The sequence below is a fragment of the Panthera leo genome, chromosome A3 (genome assembly GCF_018350215.1).
Source record: "Panthera leo isolate Ple1 chromosome A3, P.leo_Ple1_pat1.1, whole genome shotgun sequence".
NCBI classification, from domain to species: Eukaryota; Metazoa; Chordata; class Mammalia; order Carnivora; family Felidae; genus Panthera; species Panthera leo.
In genome coordinates this window covers 78837456-78859873 of record NC_056681.1, presented here as the reverse complement: position 1 = coordinate 78859873, position 22418 = coordinate 78837456, and the positions used below count along the sequence as shown (strand labels likewise).

At 36.5% G+C, this 22418-nt stretch overlaps 1 protein-coding gene across 3 annotated transcripts in view; it reads left to right on the top strand.

Annotated features, from left to right (window-relative positions):
- The first annotated feature begins 47 nt into the window (after window positions 1-47).
- PUS10 (pseudouridine synthase 10) overlaps window positions 48-22418 on the top strand; it is a 71685-nt gene continuing 49314 nt past the window's right edge. Inside the window, exons 1-4 of one of the 3 annotated variants that reach the window (XM_042932353.1) lie at window positions 48-86; window positions 4261-4401; window positions 7472-7735; window positions 8473-8559. In XM_042932353.1, coding sequence (XP_042788287.1) covers window positions 4276-4401; window positions 7472-7735; window positions 8473-8559 — 477 coding nt within the window. In that variant the 5' untranslated portion in view covers window positions 48-86; window positions 4261-4275. The other 2 variants (XM_042932352.1, XM_042932354.1) reach the window with 2 other exon arrangements.

The window sequence follows — 22418 nt, the reverse complement described above, 5'->3', positions numbered from 1 at the left end:
CCCGCCCACCCCTGCAGTCAGGACGTCGCTTGTGGTGCTTTGCCGGCTGGGACTTGAGGATAGGAAGATGCGGCTAATCCACGGGGGTGGGGAACACTCTCTTTATTTGCTTAAGCAAGAATTTCCATTCTAAACCTGAGGCTAAGGGCTCATCGATATTTCTAACAGCGACTACAACTTCCTAGACGTCGGAGTCCACGGAGGCTTCTCTGGGACTAGTCTGGCTCTGGCGGGGTGTTGGATCCCACCGACTCCTACCCCAGAAGGGGTGGGGATGGGGTGAGGGGTTGGGGCGGTGCACCAGGCAATTTTTCTGGTTTCCCTACAAACGAGAAGGGGAGAGAGTTCATTCAGGCCCTGCGAGAGGACCTGGTACTTTAGTTCTAAAGCTCTCGTTTCCTCGGGGAACAGAATTGCTACACGCAGTAGGTGCGTTGTCTTTAGTCTTCCCCGTTCCCTCTGGGAGCCGGAAGGGGTTAAACCTTAGGCTCCGGCGTCGCGGGAGAAGGTGAGGCTGGAAGGTCCGAGGGGTGGGAGTGCGGCTTGGGCGCTGGAGAGGTTTGGATGGAGGGGGTCGTTTCCTTTCTGCTGGAGCGACCTTGTTAGCAAGGAGGGGTGAGTGGGAAGTTTCTTGGACCTGACTGAGGGGGTAAGGGCTTGCTTGGCCGAAGGAGAGACTCGAGGTTAGATCTTGGATGAATTTCCGAGACTAGAGTATATTCTGCATCTGAGTGTAACGGTAGCGCAATGAAGTTCTGAAAATCCACTTCTCCCCACCCCCATGAGACGAATGACACCCTTCTCTGTGGAAATGAGTGTTAAAAGATCACGGGATGTGAGACTCAGTCTGGCCATTTTGGTGTTTTTTTTCATTCGCCCTTGCCCCTTCTCTGTTTGCAACGAATGGTTGCAGTTGTCGTCCAAGAGGTGAAAATAAAGTCCATCGTCCTCTCCAGGTATCATTGTTTTGTGGAGAAGGGACCCGAAATCCGTAGGGACGCTGACACGTGGGAGGAAGTTCTGTTGCAATGATTTGTTCCGATTCTGTCTGTAAAACAAGCAAAAAAAAAAAAAAAAAAAAAAAAAAAAAATCTTAAGAAAGGCAACCAACAATGAAAACCTTACAGTATGGGATACATTTCTCAGGGCTTGCTTTCAAAGATAATAAACCTTATATGAAACAACTTATTTCTGATGTCTTATGAAATCCTTTCAGTGCTGTACATCAAAATTAAACAACCAACCTTAAGGCATAACGCATTTCCTCCTTTTAATGTTAACATGCCAACTTGCTTGAGAAGTTGCTAGATTGTTGCTAAATGAAAATAATCTTGAGAGGGTTTGGAAGACTGCTCCATTAGTAACACATAAACGCCAAAGAGAGGGTTTTGTTTTCTCTTTTAAGACCTTCAAATTACGTGGGGCAGGAGGTTTCCTAATTCTGGAACAGGTTTGGGAACTTCTCAGAGCCAAAAGATTGTAATGTGTCATGTATTGACTTTGCATGCTACTTTTAAGTGTGCTTATTGGAGAAATAAACTGTCTTTGAGCCAAAGGAAAGAAAGCATCCCCCCCCCCTTTTTTTTCAATTAAAAAGTTTTACTTTAGTGTACTTGACAGTTACATTAGTTTCAGGTGTAAAACATTGTGATTCAACTTCTCTATGTTGATATTCCGTGCTCACAAGTGTAGCTATCATCTGTCAGCCTACAACCTATTATAATATCATTGCCTTTTATTCCCGTGACTTATTTCATAGACTTATTCCATAACCGGAAGCCTGTATTTCTCACTCCCCTTCCCTCTGGCAACCATCAATTTGTTCTTTTCTCATTTTGTTTTTGTTAAAAAAATTTTTTTTTTAATTTCACTTATAGGTGAAATCATATGGTATTTATCTTTCTTAGTTGGAGTTATTTCAGTTAGCATAATAAACTGTTAGGTCTGTCCATGTTGTTGCAAATGGAACGATCTTATCCTTAGAATGCATCCATTTGTTTTTAAGTTTATTTATTTATTTTGAGAGAGAGAGAGAAAGAGAATCAATCCCAAGCAGGCTCCTCGCTGTCAGCAAGAAGCCCACGTGGGGTTTGATCCACAAACTGTGAGATCATGACCTGGGCAGAAATCAAGAGTTAGATTAACGGAATGAGCCACCCAGGTGCCCCTAAGAAAGCATCCATTTTAATAAAAATATTTAACTTAAGTCCCCAGGGAAATCTTTGATACAAAGTGACCTTTTAAAGAACTTACTCATCCACTTATTTATCAGGGAGGAGGGTTTGTTTCTCTTTCTGAGTTAAAGATTAATTCTGAATTAAATGAAATCTTTGGCCTTAACTAATGGAAAGGAGAAAAAAAGAGTGAGACAGAAATAGTTTCTCTGGGAAAGGAGTGCAATCAGGGACATACTTTAAATGCTGATAATCAGCCCCTCAGTGAATGCCACCCCTTGTCACTATCAAACTAGCAGATTAAATGGACTGGCGGAAGGAATTCATATCACTTATATGATGATGACCACACAGAGCTTCTCTATGTACAAAGTGTTCTCCAAATACTCTGTGTCATTTCATGAAAATGGCCTCGAGCCCAAATGTACTTGGCAACCCTAAATCAGAGCTTCAGTCTCAGTGTCTCAAAGTTCTCACTGGTGTATCCAGGCATGTCTGAGTTTCTTCTCTTTCTGCCTACCAGCTCCCATATTGTATTCACCTGAGTTAGAACTCAGCCAGAGGGAGTCTGTTTTTTGTAGTCCTGGCTGCTGAACTGATTTTTATGGTGAAGGGTTCTGTATAAAATACACTCTACCTGCCTTCCTCACTCTTTATGTGAAGGGTATGCTGTTAAGTGTCCATGAACATTAAAAAACTTGCAAGTAAGAGTGGGTTCTAAAGGGTTGGAAAACATAAGCTAATTCTAAGAATCACATCTTCAGAGTAAGGAGTTGGTAAGAGCTTTACCTTCCCACAAATTTTAGGCAAGTTCATTTGGATTATAAAACTGCACAAATTAAAAAGTGCCACTGTTTTTTTTTTAATGTTTTATTTATTTATGAGACACACACACACAAACACAGAGTGTGAGTGGGGGAGGGGCAGAGAGAGAGAGAGGGAGACACAGAAATGGAAACAGGCTCCAGGCTCTTAGCTGTCAGCACAGAGCCCGATTTGGGGCTCAAACCAACGAAGTGTGAGATCATGACTAGAGCCTAAGTTGGATGCTTAACTGACTGAGCCACCCAGGCGCCTCTCAAAAAATGTTACTGTTTTTTATCTGCATGACCATAGTTATACCATCCCACAATACTGCCATGCAATTATTGTTTTATAAAATATTGCCAGTTCCTCATTTTAAAGTAATATGAGGTGGTACAATAATCAGAATATCTATATTTGAGAAACAGAATGATTATGTAATTTAATTTTAGAGAAATATTTGAGAAACAGAATGATTATGTAATTTAATTTTAGTAATGTAATTTTATTTGGCAATAAGAGTTTTATATTGGATTTTACCCCATTCTCTTGTATTTGTTTCTAAGGGAGTTTATTCAAATTGCAAAAAGTAGCAACTTGTGTTAGATAATAGTTACTCTAAATTATTTTGCATGTAATTTGTGGGGTTGTTGTTTTTTTTTTTTTTTGGTGGGCGGAGGTTTTACTTGTGCATCAGAGGAGCAGGTTTTTCTCATTTTCCTAATGGTTGTCATTTAGTTATTTCATCAAACTATAATTGGTATTTTTAGATCTACTGATCAATTTGTTTTAAATACTTGACTGCTTAGCTATCAGTAAGGCTAGTAAAATATTATATAGACTGCTCTGATTATTTCTTCCTAGCAAACTCATTTTTAATTTCTAATAGGGAAAATTTATTGAATTTACTACTCTGTGTTCCCAAACAGCCCTGAATGGTATAAAATAACAAAATTTCACTCTGCATTCTTTGTTTGAATTACCCTCCTCAGAGACAACTGTTCTTGATTATTTTTATATCTTTTGATTGATTTAGTTAAATTGACGTACTTTATCAATAATCCAGAATGCTAAGCTAAATTCCTTGACAATTAGAAACTTTTACCTGATCCATCTAATAAATGTCTTTCAAGTTTATGTTTAAATATGCATAAAATGAGAGGGATATTGTTGAAGAGTATGAAATAGTGTTTTCAAATTAAAGCTAGTTTTTATCCCTAAAGGTGACATATTTGTGAAAGTAAAACACAAAAGATATTCATTACTTTTTCTTTCTTTCTAGTTATAATTATTTAATATGTTTCCACTGACTGAGGAAAATAAGCATGTGGCCCAGTTGTTGCTCAGTACTGGTACCTGTCCAAGATGTATCTTCAGATTCTGTGGTGTGGATTTTCATGCACCTTACAAACGTCCCTACAAGGTACTTTCATTTTGTTTCTAAAGAAAGTTTCTCTATTCTACAATGAATACCTGTACATTGGGGGAAAGTATCCATAGCTCTTAATTAAATTAAAAAAAAACTATAATAAAATAATTCCTGATAATGGTCATTATGGAATTTCCACTAGACCATAAAAGTGTAAGTTCCTTCTTAAGTGATTATATCTGACACTTAATGTAGTGGGATCTTTGTGAAGCACATCCCTGGTGTATGTAATGTTTGTATATAGTTCTCCCAAAGAGTAGACAGATATCAAAAAATAGTACTAACCAGATATTAGTAATATATGTGACAGGAGAATGACAGTCCTGAGATCTTCTATTAAGTGGAAGATCTATTAAGTGTGGATTTGGCTGCATTTTTTTCTTTTTCTGTTTTCTGTATTACCATTTGTACTTACAAATAGGTATTTGTAACCCTCTAGAAGTAAATGCTTACCATCATCATTTTTTACTATTAATAACAACAAAAATAATATACAGGGATCTTTGACATTTATGATAATATACAGAGGTTTGACTAGCAATACTTTCACATAAAATATGTAACATATTTTGTGAAATATACTTGATTCTACTAGTGATGGTCTTTTTAGAGACAATAATTATATATATGTGAATATATACCTATATTAACAGTAATATGCACACGCACACTCTGTTTCTTACAGTTTACGATTTTTTTACATGTTTATTTACTTTTGAGGGAGAGTGGGGGGTGGGGGATAAGGGAGGGGAGACAGAAGATCTGAAGCAGGCTGTATGCTGACAGCACAGAGCCTGATACAGGGCTCGAACTCACAAACTGGAGATCATGCCCTGAGCTGAAGTCAGACACTTAACCAACTGAACTGCCCAGGCACCCCATTTTACAGTTTTTAAAAATTGTTCAGGAGTTAGAAATATAAGTCATTTCCCTTATGTATTAGTTGTTTCTATTATTTTGGAAATAATAATTATATCCAGTGTTCATATAACATTATTATATGTCAAGCTCTCATTTAATCCTAATAATAACCTATCAGGTAAGTACATACTATGATTGTCTCTATTTTCAGATGAAGAAACTGAGGCACAGAGAGGTAAACAACCTGCCCAATTTACACAGCTATTAAGTGAGCAAGCTAGGATATGAACTATCTGTCTGAATCCAAAGCCTAGAATTTGGAGCTAGAAGACATGGATTTGAATCCCAGTTCCAGCTTCAGTTTTCTCCTCTCTAAATGGGATTGATGATAACATCCACCTCACAGGATTTTAAGGGACAGTATCTAATAAAGTATGTGAAAACACTTTGAAAATGGTACATATGCTATGATGATTAATATATATGTGTATATTCGTTTATACACACTGTGACTATAAAGTAATAAGACTGGTTTTGTATAACTCTCCTTACACATTTTTTCAGACACATTATTTTATCATTCTATGCATTTGTCGTAAGATTTAAAAAATATATCTTATAAAGACACTTAGTCTTACCAACTTTTATTTGTATCATTTTATGTAAATATGAAAATATTTGAAGACTTTTTTGTAATATACTTAGGTTTTGATCTGTTCTACTCATATTACTATTTATGTACACATACACATGTACTATGTTATACTGACATTATAGAATTTAGGTAATAAACTTTTGTGTAGGTCACAATATACCTATATGTGTGTGTATATATGAATATTTCTGTTAAAGATGAAATAGGGGAGCTAATGTCTTAATAAAATAAATTAGATTTGTTTGAGTGTAAGATTTTTTATTCTTTAGAGCCAGTGAATTGTAACCTGAGTGAATTTCAAAAGTATATTTATTCAACAACTGAATAATAAAATCTGTCTAATTTAGGCAAAACAGAAAAAAAGTCCTCTGAGATTTTAGATGAATGGAATGCCTGAAATGTGAGAACAGTTTCAAAGAAATGCAACTTTTAACATTCTACTACAAAGGGTGACAGAAATTAGGCAAACCAGAGTGTAGTAGAAGGCTTCTTTCAATTAATGCATACATGGTTTTTGTAATTATGGTGCCTAATTTCAGCATTGCCAGCATCTGTTTACCTTTGTTGAGTAACTCGTCTTGAAATTATTTTTACTTAATATACGTATAATCTCTATTTTTTCAGAATTCATATTAAATGAATATTGTACAAATGAGGTTTTAGTGCTTGTGAGATTATTAAATAACCTAGCAATAATAGAATTCAGTTTGTATTTCTATTTGTTAATAATTAGAAGCGAAGCTTTTTTAAAATTTAAAATTAGCAAGTGAATGATCCTCATGACATAACTACAAACCAAATTACAGGCATACTTCAGAGATATAGAGATTTGGTTCCAGATTACCGAACTAAAGCAAATATCACAATGAAGTGAGTCAAATTAATTTTTTGGTTTCCCAGTGCATATGAAACTTATGTTTTCACTATACTGTAGTCTTTTAAGTGTGTAATAGCATTATGTCTAAAATGTACATAATTAAAAAATAATTTATTGCTAAAAAATGCTAACCATCAGCTGAGCTTCCAGAGAGTCATAATCCCTGGTCACAGATCACTGTAAAAAATATAATAATGGAAAGGTTTGAAATATTGTGAGAATTACTAAAATGTGACACAGAGACACAAAGTGAGCAAATGTTGGAAAAATGGTGCTGATAGACTTGCTTGATGCAAGGTTGCCACAAAACTTCAATTTGTAAACACACAGTATCTGCAAAGCAGAATAAACTGAAGCACAGTAAAACGGGTTACACCTGTAATAAATTTGTTAATGGAACCTTTCTGCCTCAGATTTAGGACTTTAGCTTCACTGATATATGAAACTCTTTTGGAAAAATATTCACACATATATTGGAGGAGTTACAGATAATTCTCTTTTAAATTCCCCAGAAAGCCAATGCTGGATAGTAAGGTTAATTGATTTCTCCAAAATTGATATAAATCAACATTGTATAAGTCTGTGATATATAGTAATTTCACTCCTGTTTTCATCCTAACCTTAAGGGCATTGTCAAAAGGTTATTACTTTTTTCCAAATTAACTTTCCAGGAGTTGCTCAATGAACTACAGAAATTTTTGGAAACTGAAAAAGAGGAATTAATTTTGGATGTTCCAAACCCACCTCCCAAGAAAATTCGACTACAAGAACTAGAAGATGGGATTGATGGGATTGATAATCTGAGTCAAAATGGAGAGGGGAGGGTCTCCATTTTGGAAGATGGTAGCATTGCTTCTAAGAACTCAAATTTAAATGTATGCAATGTATGTCTAGGAATTCTTCAAGAATTCTGTGAAAAAGAGTTCATTAAAAAGGTAAATAATCTGTTTTTTATTATATGTGCAATTATGTAGAAATTTTCAGTCTTAAGGCCTAGAATTCTTGAATCTAAAGGAGCAATACCATTCACTTCAACTTGTTTAACCCCAATGGATCATTAAAACATTTTTACATTTTTTTGAAAAAACAAGCCGACTCTTTTCAAATTACGTTATTAACAAGATATCTGAAAATTAATGAAATATGTGTCCTTGTGTTTGTCATGAGTGCTACTCAACTGAAGAAAATATAGCAGTTTCCTTCTGCTGTTTAACATAGTTAGGAGTTAGAGAAAAGCTCTTAGTCATACCTATTAGTGTCTTGAAATGACAAGTGTTACCGTCTTGTGGAAGGTACATGATTGAATGTGGGATGGCCTTTTGTTTCTTAGCTGTCAAGAGTGCCAAATTTGGCTTTATTTTGCTTAAAAATATTTTTTAAATTAGGAGGTGATCTAATATAAAACTATTTTGACGTTCCACAGATTGTTCTGCAAGTGAATCCTGGCTGTTTTGAACCTTGTGATATCAGTTGTTCAGGGTTATAGTTAGCAAATATTTGATTTCAGGATATTTATGAGAATTCCCAAAGGTGAAAGTTTAGAAGTGTAGTGTGATCTCCTAGACCAAAATCCACGTTATGAAGATTAGTGTAAAACTTGCAGCAGTTCCTGAGAATTTATAGAATACTGTTTTATGTAATAAAAAAATGCTTTTATGTAATACTTTTTTAGGTGTGCCAAAAAGTTGAGGCCTCTGGTTTTGAATTTACCAACTTGGTATTTTCAGTCTCCTTCCCACCACAGCTATCTGTAAGAGAGGTAAGGTCATTTAAATGCATGAAACTATACGTGAAATGCATGCTAGAAATTTCTCAAAAAATGGAGATGTAAAAATATGCCTTACCATATTTTCTACTTGTTGTGTACTTATTGAATAATTGATGATTGAAAGCATGGCATTATTATAGCTGCTTAATAATGTTGAATGAATGAATGAATGAAAAGGAATTATTGATTAAGTTAGTTTATCGTAGGACTGTCTCTCTTTTATTTATTTTTTTAGTTTTTAATATTTATTATATCAATATATGTTGATATTTATTGTGTCAGCAGAATATCACATGGTTTCAGTCTTCTGTGGGAAGTTATATAATAAAAGCCTAGTGCCTCTAAACATGAAAAACATCCCAAAGGCCAGGAGTCCTCTAAAGGAATTGAAAGGTAGAGATTTCAGAGAATTTCTCTCATTTTCAATATGTAAAGTGACTAGTTTAAGTCACTTTTTGAAGACTTAGTGAACAGAACAGTGTTCCTTGTGCCATTAAAAGGACTGTCTTTTTTTTTTTTTTTTTTTAAAGGTCCTCATTCTGTAGCAGATATTCATTGAGCTTTAGATCTGTGTGAGGCATGTTGATCAGAGAAAGAGATTTGACCAGGACTTCAGAAATGTTTTGGGGCAGTTGTATACATTTTATAATGGTCTTGGGATGGGATCATTTCAGTTAATGATGAACCTTCTTATTTTCTGGAGTCCATGGAAAAAGGGAGAGAAATGGCCTCATGTTTATTTTAACCTTTTTCCTTTGTTAAGTGAAAAAAATAATAGTAGTCATTACTGTAACATTCTTGTGTGTCAAAACTGACATGAAAACATAAAACTATCTTTGTTAATACTGTTAAATGAATTATAGGGAGAATGACCCCTGTAATCTCAAATTATAACAATGAGTTCTAAACATATTCATTTATGGGGGTGTAAGGTGTCTTTTCCCTAAGAATCTAAAAGTGTCAGCAGAACATTATATCTTATCATCACTCTCCTTGGTTGAGCAAAGTATGTTGTAGCAAATTCTATGTTTATTAGCCTCCAAAAGGCCGAAGATTAACTTATGACTTGTTGAAGCTGGTTGAATGACAAAGAGCTGGGAGGTGAAAAAAAGTAGAGTGTTTTTAAATAGTATCTCTGTCGATGACAAGATTGCTGAATTAATAGAATAAAGGGGATGATGATGAGGTACAGAGGTTTATAAACACATAAAATCATTTTCTAGTGAATCATCAAAGCGTTTTTCACGGATAGGTCATTTTCTGAATCCAGTTTTGGTAGCAAGAAACCGACTTCCGAAAGCTAAGTAACTCATAAAAAGTTGCAGTGTTTGAGTAATAATAATAGAAATATGAAGCATATTTTCTAAGTGCGGTTATATATCTTACCACCAAGTTCTTCATCTCAAAGTTTATATTTTGACATTAAAATTTGTATTTTCCATTTTTATCACTTAAGTGATCATTTTAACATATCCATTTAATAGTTATTGAATACTTATGAAGTATTTATATTCCATATTAGAAACAGAATATTTCTAATTCTGCTTAAACTTTATTTACTTTTTAAAAAAATATTTATTCATTTTTGAGAGAGAGAGAGCGAGCGAGTGAGCATGAGCAGGGGAGGGGCAGAGAGCGAGGGAGACAGAGGATCCAAAGCAGGCTCTGCCCTGACAGAAGTGAGCCTGATGTGGGGCTCGAACTTATGAATTGCAAGGTCATGACCTGAGCCAAAGTCAGATGCTCAACCGACTGAGGCACCCAAGAACCCTTCTATTTACTTTTTATAACTGATTTTCACCACAAAACTATTTAGCAGAAATATGTGAGCATTCCAGTTATTGCAGAATTAATACATTTCCACAGAATAGTGTGTTCAGTGACTCATTGTTTTCCTTTATTTTTTTTTATTATTTTTTTTAATGTTTGTTTATTTCTGAGACAGAGAGAGAGAGAGAGAGAGAGAGAGAGAGAGCATGAGTGAGGGAGGGGCAGAGAGAGAGGGAGACACAGAATCCAAAGCAGGCTCCAGGCTCTGAGCTGTCAGCACAGAGCCTGACGTGGGGCTCGAACTCAAACAATGAGATCATGACCTGAGCCGAAGTCGGTCTGTCAACTGACTGAGCCACCCAGGTGCGCCTCGTTGTATTCCTTTATATTGAGTAATACATTTTTACCCATTTCTTAAGAATATTAATTATTCAAAAAGTATGCAGTCCTACATGCTGTATACTATGCAGGTTTCTTCAGCGAATTGTGTTTATGTTTCATTTTGTGATTTTCTTTCATTATTACATGTTGTCACTTTCTTGTATTGCTGTCTTTTATTACTTCTTTGGAGTTAAGATATGATATGTAGGACAGAGTGGATATAAATTGCTATTCAAACTAGTTAACATATGTGTTACATATCCCAATTTAAACAAATTACACATTTTGGGGGTATTCTTGCATTTTGAATATAAATTCTTGACTTCTCTAGTGACATGTTTCTTCTACATTGCAGTTTTTCAACTTAGAGCTTGTAAAACTTAGAACTTATTTTTCTGTGTGTAAGATAAACATTAATATGTGTGGAATTGATTGATGCTAGTTATCTCATAATTCAGAGTGGAATACACAATTGAGTGAATTTGAATGATTCAGTGTTTTCCACTTCTAAAGAAAAAAATTATGATCACAGATACATTGATTTGAAAACAAATAACTTTTTATCAACATGGTAATAGTGTGTGTCTGCTTACTAAAGAACTAAGGGAAAGGATGAACTCAAGTAAAGGTGTTTTTTTTAATCAAAGTATTAAATTTATATTAATTCTTCCATATTTGGCCCTATCAATCCCTTCTGGCTACAGCTATAGTTTTTATTTATCATCATTATAAATGCACTAATTTAAAAGCTTAGGAAGAAAAGCTTGCAGTTGATATAATCATCATCTTGCACTGAGTTTGGGAGAATATGGAGGGAGAGGTAGAATACATCTGTGTGTGTTTTCCTAGGAACTGTCTTATCTGGTTGGGACAGTTTTAGACTGAATAGTGCCGAAGAGGAGGAAAACAAGCAAATTAACTGGTAAAACCCTGTTAGACATCAAGTAATACATGGTAAGCAGAATAAATGGAAGCAGTATTTAGGGACTCACAAAAGACAAATCTTGAACCTAGCTGGATATAATACTTAGAGGCTCCAAAGTCTTTATAACAGTACACAAAATTCGAATGATAAGGTTGAGATTATAAGGGATAGTATATCATGTATATCATTTATATCATTACCATAATGATGACTTTGTGGATTTGGGCTCACCACTTGAATGTAACAAAGGAAGGATGAGTTTTTTTACGAGAATCAGATTTGTTAAGAGGAGAGATATGATGGTGTGATATGGCAAGAAATTATATACCTGCATTGAGATCAGAGATCCTGTGAGTGGAAGAATGCTGAACACCATCCAGAGCAGAATAAAAGGAGAGAGATGGGATAGATACAGGCATGGAAGTGTGTTGTATGGCCAAAGAAGAGGTGATGAGTTGCAAACATAAGAGAGTCATAAAGGTTAGCGTTTACAGTAGTATCAGGGACTCCCAGTGTCTAGGCACTTGATGCAAATCACATTTGGTAAAAGCACATTGATGGCTTTTGAATTGGAACAGTGTCTTCTCCTAAAGTAGTGGTTCTCAAACTCTAATGTGCATAGGACTCATTTGGAGAGTTTCCCAGGCCCCATCCTTAGAGATTGTGATGAGTAGGTCGGTTGGACCCATGAATTTGTGTTTCTAACAAGCTAATGGGTGGTGTTGGTGTTGCTGGTGTTGCTACAAAGGACCACACCATGAGAACCACTGTCCTAAAGGATAATGGCAGAAATAATCTAGTCTGATAATAAACTGAGAACTTTTTGAAATTTATATTCTTTTTTTTTTAAATTAAAGTTTATTTATTTTTGACACAGAGAGAGAGCGCGCGCGCGCGCGCGCATGAGTTGGGGAGGGGCAGAGACAGGGAGACACAGAATCCAAAGCAGGCTCCAGGCTCCGAGCTGTCAGCACAGAGCCCGATGTGGGGCTCGAACTCACAGACTGCGAGATCATGATCTGGGCTGAAGTTGGATGCTCAACTGACTGAGCCATCGAGGCGCCCCTAAAATTTATATTCTTGGTAGGAAGAGAGAAACAAGCACAATGAGAATATATTCTACACTTTTTTTTTTAATCCTACACTTTTGATAGGTAGATGTCAAACAGTCCAAAGAAAAGGGAGTCAGAGAAAAATGGCAGAGGAATCTGGGCTGGAAGATAAAAGGATTCGGAGGTTCAGAGAAAGTGCAATTCAGACTTTAATTAAAACCAAATTATCCCAACCAATAAAAGAAATTTTAAGGATAAAAATGCATCTCAACGAAGAAGAAATTGGGGGATCTCTTTCTCTCTGTATTTATATAAACATTTGTATTTATACATTTATATGTATTTATTTTATCTTTTATTGTAGAAAATTACAAAAGTAGCAAGGCTAGCCTAATGAGTCCTTAAGTATATATCATCCAACTCCAGTTGTAATTTTTTTGCCATTACTGAAGTCAGTTTCCAAAAAAAGATATGGGAAAGGTAAAGTCAGAGTAATGCAGATATAAGGAGGAGGCTTAGGTCTGTAATAGCAACTGGAAAATAAAATCTCTAATGAGTAGAAGCTTGCAAGAATTGCTAAGGAAGACTTGGGGTACCTTAAGTTATGATTATAGGAAGAAAGAGATGAAAAAGGGGATATGTCTGCTATTTGGAACTGATGGTATATTGCTGATGGATGATACAAAGAAAGTGGAACTTCTGAAAATCTTATTTTGCTTCTGTCCTTCCTATGAAGGAAAATGATGTCCAACCTAAATGGGTAGAATGATCATTGCCTGGTGAGGGAGAGTGAGAGCTCCACATGGTGAAGCTGCTCTAAATGGGTTCAGGTATTTGGGCCTGGTTGGATGACGTTCCAGGATGGATTGAGAAAGAACTTGCAGTTGTCCATGATCTTTGAGAGCTTTTAAAAGATAGCACATTTTCCAAAATCTGGAAGACAGAGAAGGGCAGCCCCAGTTTTCTAAAGGTGGTTTTGTTAACTACTAACTGGGGAGCTTGACCCTAAACTCCTGGCAGTATTCTAGATCAAGAACTAAAAAGTTAATTGTGGGCACTGAGGGTAAGGAAAACTTGGTGAACACACCAAACAGATTATGTGAAAAAATTATAAACAAATTATGAACAAATTAAGAACAAATTATGTCTGCGTCATTTCTTCCTTTTATAGGCTAGCAGGACTATAAAAGGGATTTAGCTAGTGATTTGACCAGGTTTCTTTCTCATCATAACTTCCTGTGGCAGGAAACATGAACAGAATGTGAAGACAATTGGGTGGGTTGTATGTGGCTGGACATACCCAAAAGGAACTGATTAGTAACTGATTTCAACCTGGACAGTGTTTCTCCAAGTGTACTCTGCTGATTGAAACCCACTTGGAGAAAGGTGTTGAAAGCAGATTGCCGGGCCTTGTCTTAAACCTCCTCAATCAGAATCTCCAGATATAGGGCACAGAAACCCTTCTACAATTAAAGTACACACCGAAATTCAAGAATCACGCAACTTCAGAGAGATTTCTAATGTGCTGCGAGGTTTTTTTCAGATGTCTCATTCATGATTTCTACTAGTGGTGATATAATGGTAACACTGCAGATATGCATGACACAGAGTTAAAAATATAGCAGATAGGCTGAGTGTTAGAATTGAGATCCGAAAGATCTCAAGAATAGGGAACATCTTGAAGTTGAAATTTAACAGGAGTAAACATAAGTTCTTATACATGGGTTTAGAAAACCACTGCCAACTAAAGGACAGAGCAGGAATGGCTTAAAAGCTGTGTTTATAGACAAGGTGTGGGTGTTTTAGTTAATAGCCTGGTAAGAATTAGGGGACTGATGTGGATAACCTCTTTGGACTTTAGTACAGATATGAAAGTGTAGTATCTGGAGAGATGAAGGTGATGGTCCGTCTGGTTTTACTCAGTGCTGACCATTTATGGACTGCCATATGCAGATGGAACGTATTACTTTAGGAGGAACAGGGACAAATGGAAAGGCGTTATGTGATAGTCCGCCTCCTAATCCTTGAAACCTGGGAATATGTTACTTTACGTGGGAAAAAAGGCGGGGGGGGCGGTGATTTTATGGATGTAATTAAGATTAAGGATCCTGAGATGGAGAAATTATCCTGAATTCTCTGAGTGAGCTCAGCATAACTATATGAGCCCTTAAAAGTACCCTTCTTGGCTGAGGTCAGTGTCAGAGGAAGATGTGATTATGAAAGAATGGTCATATGCAATGTTGCTCGCTTTGTAGATAGTGGAAAGGAACCAAGGAATATGGGCGGCCTCTAGAAGCTAGCAAAGGCAAGGAAATGGATTCTCTTAGCCTACGTCCTCCAGAAAGGAATACAGCCCTGTTGACAGCTTGATTTTAGCCCAGTGAGACCCATGTTGGACTTCTGACCTAAAGAACTGTAAGATAATAAATTCATATTGCTTTAAACCACTTTGTTTGTAGTGGATTTGTTATAGTAGCAAAAGAAAACAAATACCCATTAAGAGGAGTGCATTCCAAATGGTGGACACATCTGAAACCTGGTCAGGGAGCCACTGTTGAAGGAACTTGGGTCGTTTAATTTGGAGAATGTATGAGTAGTGGGATGAATTTGCCATTTTTCAATATTTGAGGGGTTTTCTGTTGCAGAGATGGAATCAGGAGGGAGATCATTTTCAGCTATAAGGAACTATTCAGAACAGGATAGACTTTTCAGAGATGGTATATTCCACCAGAATATTTAAGCCAACGCTGGGCAATTACTTGGCAGAGATATATAGAAGGAAAGTGTATACCATAGAGATGGTTAGACTAGAAACTGTGTTCAGCCTTTTCAATTCTAAGATCCTATATAGTTTTAAGAAAAATATTTATTACATTAGTTATTTTTTTGTTACCTTATATTCATGATTGAGTCCTCTAAACTTCTTCACCACATTCAAATTAGTGCTACACTAAAATTATGAGAGAATGAATGATCCAGACTTACTCTAATATTAGACTAAACTGACATTTATGGGAAAAAGCATTCCATTTAGTCCTTTTAAAAGTAAACTCTTTAAAGTCCTGTTCTTTTAGGTTTATCTTTACTAGTGTGGTCCAGTAGAGGGCAATATTGCACTATCAGTTTGGTTTTTTTGGTAGTGTGTGGAAACAGTTTGCTCACTTTATTGACTCTTATGCAGCTTGTTGGGAGTTGCATTTGTCGAATCAAAAACTTTTTGTTTCATTTTTTTAATTTTTTTTTTTTTTTTTTTTTTTTTTTTTTGGAGAGAGAGGGAGACAGAGCATGAGCAGGAGGAGGCCGGGGGAGAGGGTGGGACAGAGAGAGGGAGACAGAGAATCGAAGCAGGCTCCAGGCTCTGAGCTGTCAGCACAGAGCCTGACACGGGGCTCGAACTCACAAACCACAAGATCATGACCTGAGCTGAAGGCAGATGCTTAACTGTCTGAACCACCCAGGATCTCCTCACACTTTCATTTTTATACTTGTAATATCTTCATGCTTTGCACTAAGTACTATAAATTATACACAGCCCTAGAAAACTAACCAAAAATAAAAGCAGTACCATTTCTGTGGTGGCAGTTTATATTTACAATTTTTTTCTTAAATTATGACAAATGGATATTCAAAAGATTGGATTTTTACTTAAATCTGTGGGTTTATAACCAATTTGGGATCATCATCTTATTAAGAATCTAAAGAAAGCAATTGAATCCCTTTCCTAGACATGTGTATATTCAAAAATTTGCATGTACTTATAGGGCCTCTTAAACTCCCAGCCATTAATCTAGGATCTTTCTTGATCGAATACTCCAGAACCTCCCCCCTCCAACTGATTGATGTAGTTACTTTTTCTAAAGGGCAATGTTTTTTTCTAATTATGTTGAAATCACTTTGACTTCAAATACAGAGACTATGCTTTCAAGTTCATATTGTGTATGCAGGCTCATTCATTAACCTGACTCTGATTTAGCATGTGTAGTTTCAGCTTTTTGTTCATGTTCCATGACTTCTCACATTATTATTTTGCATGACAGGCATCTTGCCTAAATCAGTTTGTGTTCTCTCTCACCTACCATTTAAGAGCAACTCAAGGTTCACTTTGACTAACAAACTTTTTCCGAGCTTACTAAGGAGATTTCAGAATTTGTAGCCCTATTTTTTTTTATTAGGTTAGTTGGTTAGAACTTGCTTCAATCCCTGTGTGGTCCACTAAATCATGCAGAATGTGTTTTTATAAGGTTGCTGAATGAGACACTGAAAAACATGCAGAAATTACAGAGATCACTGTCTCTGCTCCTTAGGTGTCTTTCAATAGACTCTTTATGGACAGGTTGGGGGGGATAGTAACGTTGCTATGTTTTAGATACATAGGCTGCAACGTTAAAAACCCTTCAGAGGACGTGCAACAACTTAAACCTATCTTCCTTATAAAAAGTAACTCCCAAAGCATGTCCCTGTGAGCACAAGTAAGTAGAATCACGGAATCATAGATCTGTAGGAGACCCTGGTGAACTAGAACAAAACTCCTAGCTTTTTTTTATACTCATTGAAAAACGATGATGTGTATATAGCTGTGATTTGTCAGAGCTCTGACCATGCCCCACCCTCAGTGTAAATAAATCCATTCAGAATTTCTGATGGAGAATCCAGGAGTTCCCAACCTTTGTGTATAAGGTGATCCCCTTTTAATCTCTCACAGTTCAATGAATCCCCTATATCTGTGATTTAGAAAAAAGATACGCTTGGATTATTTTTTTTTGCCTCACAGATTGGTACTGCTTCACTAATCATCTCACTTATCCTCACTTGAAGAGGAGAAAAACCAAAGCTTGCCTAATGTGGCATATTTATTGGAATTTGGGGTGGCTCTTTGTTTGTTTTTAGACCATACCATCTTTTCATCTTGTTACATTCAGGTGTGGTTATTTACCTAACTACCATGGCTCTATGGGCATTGCCTTTTTTAAACTACTCCACTTATTAAGCCATCCACTCAAGAACACAAACAAGGATCAAGGGCTCACCAGAATGATGAATCTAGTCAAAGGTGCTGTGTTAGGGGGAACATGGGACTTGACATGGTAGTAGGTTCAGGATTCTGTTACTCAGTGCATATCTGGGACATGTGTTCCAAGGGAGAAAGGTTGAGTAATATGCAATTAGTCAAAGTCTATACAGAACCCCAGTCCTGGTTAGAATGGGTAGTCAGAAGTCCAGCTGTCAAGGAGTCAGAGCAGGTATTGAAGAGGTCTAATAACCCATTGTTAGGGATGCAGGCCCAGGGGAGCCCAACATGTAAAACAAAAACCTCTTCCTGAGGTCATTGCAGCATGTAGCAAAGAGGAATGGATCCTATTCCTGGGAAGGAGATGCCATGGTGAAGTAGGACTAGAAACAAGGCTAATTCTAAAGACCATCACAGTAATAATATGTATATTGAATTCAAGAATGCAGTTGGCAAGGCTCCAGGGTGGCTTAGTTGGGTGGGTGTCCAACTCTTGATTTAGGCTCAGGTCATGATCCCAGGATCATAGGATCTAGCCCTGAGTTGGGCTCCATGGTGAGCATGGAGCCTGCTTAAGATCCTCTCCCTTTCTCCCTCTGTCTTCCCCCTGGGTATGCACATTCTCTCTCTAAAATAAAATTAATTAAAAAAAAAAAAAGGAATGCAGTTGGCAGGGTATTCACACATATGTTTAAATACTTGAATATGCATATGCTTACTTCCTAGCTTTGTTTTTTTCTTGGTCTGAACTAGCTAAGTATAGGTGGAGAAGGCAGCAAGAAAGAAGAGTTGCTATGTCTTATCAACCCATGCAGGTCATTGAGAGGTAGTAGGGTGCAGTAAGAATATGAGGCAGCCTTTAAATTTTGAAGTTTATTGTTTTAATTTGTGTGGTCCCTTCTTGTGAATTGTTATACTTTGCATATTTAAAATTTACAAGAAGAAATACAAGAAATAAATACAATAAGGAATATAAGGTAAAGCAAATTGTTTTTCTTTAAAACTCAGTTTCCCCATCAAATGCAACATATTATCACATTGCTACTTACCAACTGTTGAGTTCCTTATCAAACTTTTTTTTTTTTCATTAATTTTAGGACTTTGTGGCCTAGTAAACTAAGTTTCAGAAAAAGGGAACTTCTAATTTAGGCTCTGCCTATTTCAGATTTGGGTTTCTCTTGTTACATAGAGAAGTCATGTCAACTGTCCTTTTTTTCTGATGTCACCACCATGTTTTAGACTTATTAATTCTAACCTATGAAGTTATGATTGTTTTTGGTATGTATAATTTGATATATATATAATATATGTAATTTAATCACCACAACCTCTTGAAGTAGATGGTGTTATTATCCCTATTGTACAGATGATGAAACTGAAACTCAAGATCACATTGCTAATAAATAACAGAGCTAGGATTTGAATGCTCATCTGTCCACTCTAAGGTTTATGCTTTTGATTTTTGCTATATCCCACTGCCTAAATTGTGATTTGGTAAGATTTCAAAAGTGGGTTATTGTGTTGCTGTGTTTATAGGAGAGACTTAGCCTAGGTTTTGACCTTCACCGGTACTTTGTTTCTTCAAAGGGTACAATATCTTCAAAGTCAGAGAAAGGATACTTGGTTAAAAAAAAAAAAATAAAAATAAAAATAAAAATATATATATATATATATATATGTATACACACACACACACACACACAACCAGAACTCGTAATATTTTAACAAGAATGAGGATAAATCACCAGTTTATTTGGTGATTTTCTAAAAATATGGTTTTTAAAAATAAAATTAAAATTACATTTTTTAAGACTTTCCCACCACAGTTGGGTTCAAGTTTGGTTATCAGATGACTGGAGTAGGTGGAGAAGACATTTTGAATCGAGTATTTTATTACAGCAGATATCTTAAAATAGAGGAATTTCCAGTCATTTTTGTGAGGAGCTACTTTTGATTTTCCTTTGATCTTAGGACGATTGGTACGTGTGTGTGTGTGATGTGATGAATTATGATGTTACAGTCCTTTAATAATTGGAGGTGGGCGTGCCAGTAACGTGTTCAGCCAAGTCACACATATGTCCAAATGTCCAAGAAGAGGGCCTGGGTGCAGGTGCCACCCTGAAGTCAGACTCGTCCAACTTCATTACTGACTTGTCAGAAACCTCATTTTTAAGAAATGCTACCGGTACTTTCTTTTCTTTTAGGAAAGGGCAAGATCAACAAAATAGTTTTAGATTAGGTCAGTCAGTTAAAAGTGTTGATTAATGGAAGTGCTGCAGCTGTTCCTGCTTTTTTAAAAAATTAGGTTGGGGCGCCTGGGTGTCTCAGTTCGTTAAGCGTCTGACTCTTCATTTTGGCTCAGTTCATGATCTCACAGTTCATGAGTTTGAGCCCTGTGTTGGGCTGTCTGCTGTCAGCACAGAGCCTGCCTTTGGATCCTCTGCCCCCCCTCTCCTCTGCCCCTCTCTCTCTCTTTCAATAATAAATAAACATTTAAAAATTTAAGTTGTAGTGCTTAAAATATTGGAAGTTATCTTTATTAATCTTCCCTTTTAAGTAAAACCTGCTCTGTTTTTCTTCACTGATATTAATACTGGATCAATACTAATGGAATCCATTTTCTAGAGTAGATCCCATTCAAGGCCCTTGTGGGAATGTTTATCTGAGAAATCTTTTTCTAAGAAAAACTGTCTTTTTACCGTTGTTATTTTTTTATTTTAATTCCAGTACAGTTAACATATAGTGGATGTTAGTTTTAGGTGTACAAAACAGTGATTCAGCAGTTCCATACATCACCCAGTGCTCATCACAAGAAGTGTGCTCCTTAATCCCCATCACCTATTTCACCCATCCCTCAACCCACCTCCCCTCTGGTAACCATCAGTCTATTCTCCAGAGTTAAGATTCTTGTTTCTTGGTTTGTCTTTTTTCCCCTTTGCTTGTTTGTTTTGTTTCTTAAATTCCACATGTGAGTGAAATTCTTGCCACTACTTTTATTGTGCATAGTTATCCAATTTTAATGCTATAAATATTTTCAACCAATTTGGATACTCTAATCATTTCTAAAACTCTCATGTAAAGACTTCAGTTGAACACTGGGTTGTCCGTTTTCAGAACTACTTCCTTTCTACTGCTTGTATCTTCTGGTTTAACAATTAGCGTGTCAGAGATTAGCTGGATGCATGTCAGTCTGTACAATTGTGGCAAGAGTCCTCAGAGCAGGCACTAGCAGAAAGAAGAGGTTAGGTTTTTTATTTTAAAAAAACCCACAAATATAATATATATATAGCAAATTAAAGAATCATACATTGTTTTCATTACATCGTAATTTAAAAGCTATTCATGTAAGTAACTGTTAAAGTATTGCTACAACTGAAATTCTCGATGGTTTTTTCTGCTAGGATCTCAGTTTGCTCTGAAGTGATTGTTAAAAATGTTGCTGTATCTGGGCAGAGATACTGTAAGGGGAACTAACTTGGGTGGGGAAAAAGAAAATGGATTTTATTTAAATTAAATGTAGTCGTGAAGCATGCAAAAGGAAATGAAATCATGAAGTAGATGTAAAGGTGTCAACATAGGTAGTAGCCCTTTTATGCTTGTGTTAAGACTCATAATCTTTTCAGAATTCAGTTCATATCTAGGATTTACATTTTCTTGGGGGCACCTGGGTGGCTCAGTCATTTAAGCATGTGACTGTTGATCTCCGCTCAGGTCGTGATCTCCTGGTTTGTGAGATCAACTCCTGCATTGGGCTCTGCATTGACAGCACAGAGGCCATGTGGGATTCTGTCTCCCTCTCTCTCTCTCCTCCCCTGTGCGCGTGCACACACATGTGCACATGCTTTCTCTCTCAAAGTAAAAAAGTAAACTTTAAAATTTCTCTGAAGCTTGGATATTATGGTGTATTATCACTATAAATTCATGTTAGAAACCATGAGATAGTGGGGCGCCCGGGTGGCTCAGTCGGTTAAGCCTCTGACCTAGGCTCAGTTCTCAGAGTTTGAGTTTGAGCCCTACATGGGTCCCTGCGCTGACAGTGTGCACCCTGCTTGGGATTCTGTCTCCCTCTTTCTCTACCCCTCCCCCACTCACTGTCTCTCAAAAATAAATAAACATTTAAAACAAAAAGAAACCATGAGATAGTGATTTTAGTGAGACTTTGGATCATAGCTCTGAAAGCATCACAGAAACCCTCTACTTATCAAGGAATTGGACACATGCATTTCAAGCCTATTTAGTAGATCAGTAACCATGTATGAATGGTAAGATTTTTTTAAATGCGTGTTTGTATTAAGGACACTTCTGTTGGATAAAATTTTTATTCATGATGTAACCTGAGTTATTTTGCAATTAAGATTAAGATGTACCACATGTGTCTTCTCTTTGTTTTTTTAATGCTTGTTTATTTTTGAGAAAGAGAGTGAATGAGAGTGAGCATGGGTGAGGGGCAGAGAGAGAAGGAACAGAGGATCTGAAGTCAGCTCTTTGCTGACAGCAGAGAGCCCGATGCAGGGCTGCAACTCATGAAATGAATCATGAGATCATGACCTGAGCTGAAGTCAGACACTTAACCGACTGAGCCACCCAGGTGCCCCCCAGATAAACAATATTCTATTAGCACATAGACCTTTTTTCCCCTGAACTTGAGACACAGTATGTCTGTTGGTTAACTTGCTGGACATCTTAGGTAAAGTCTTATTCCAGTTTGATTAGT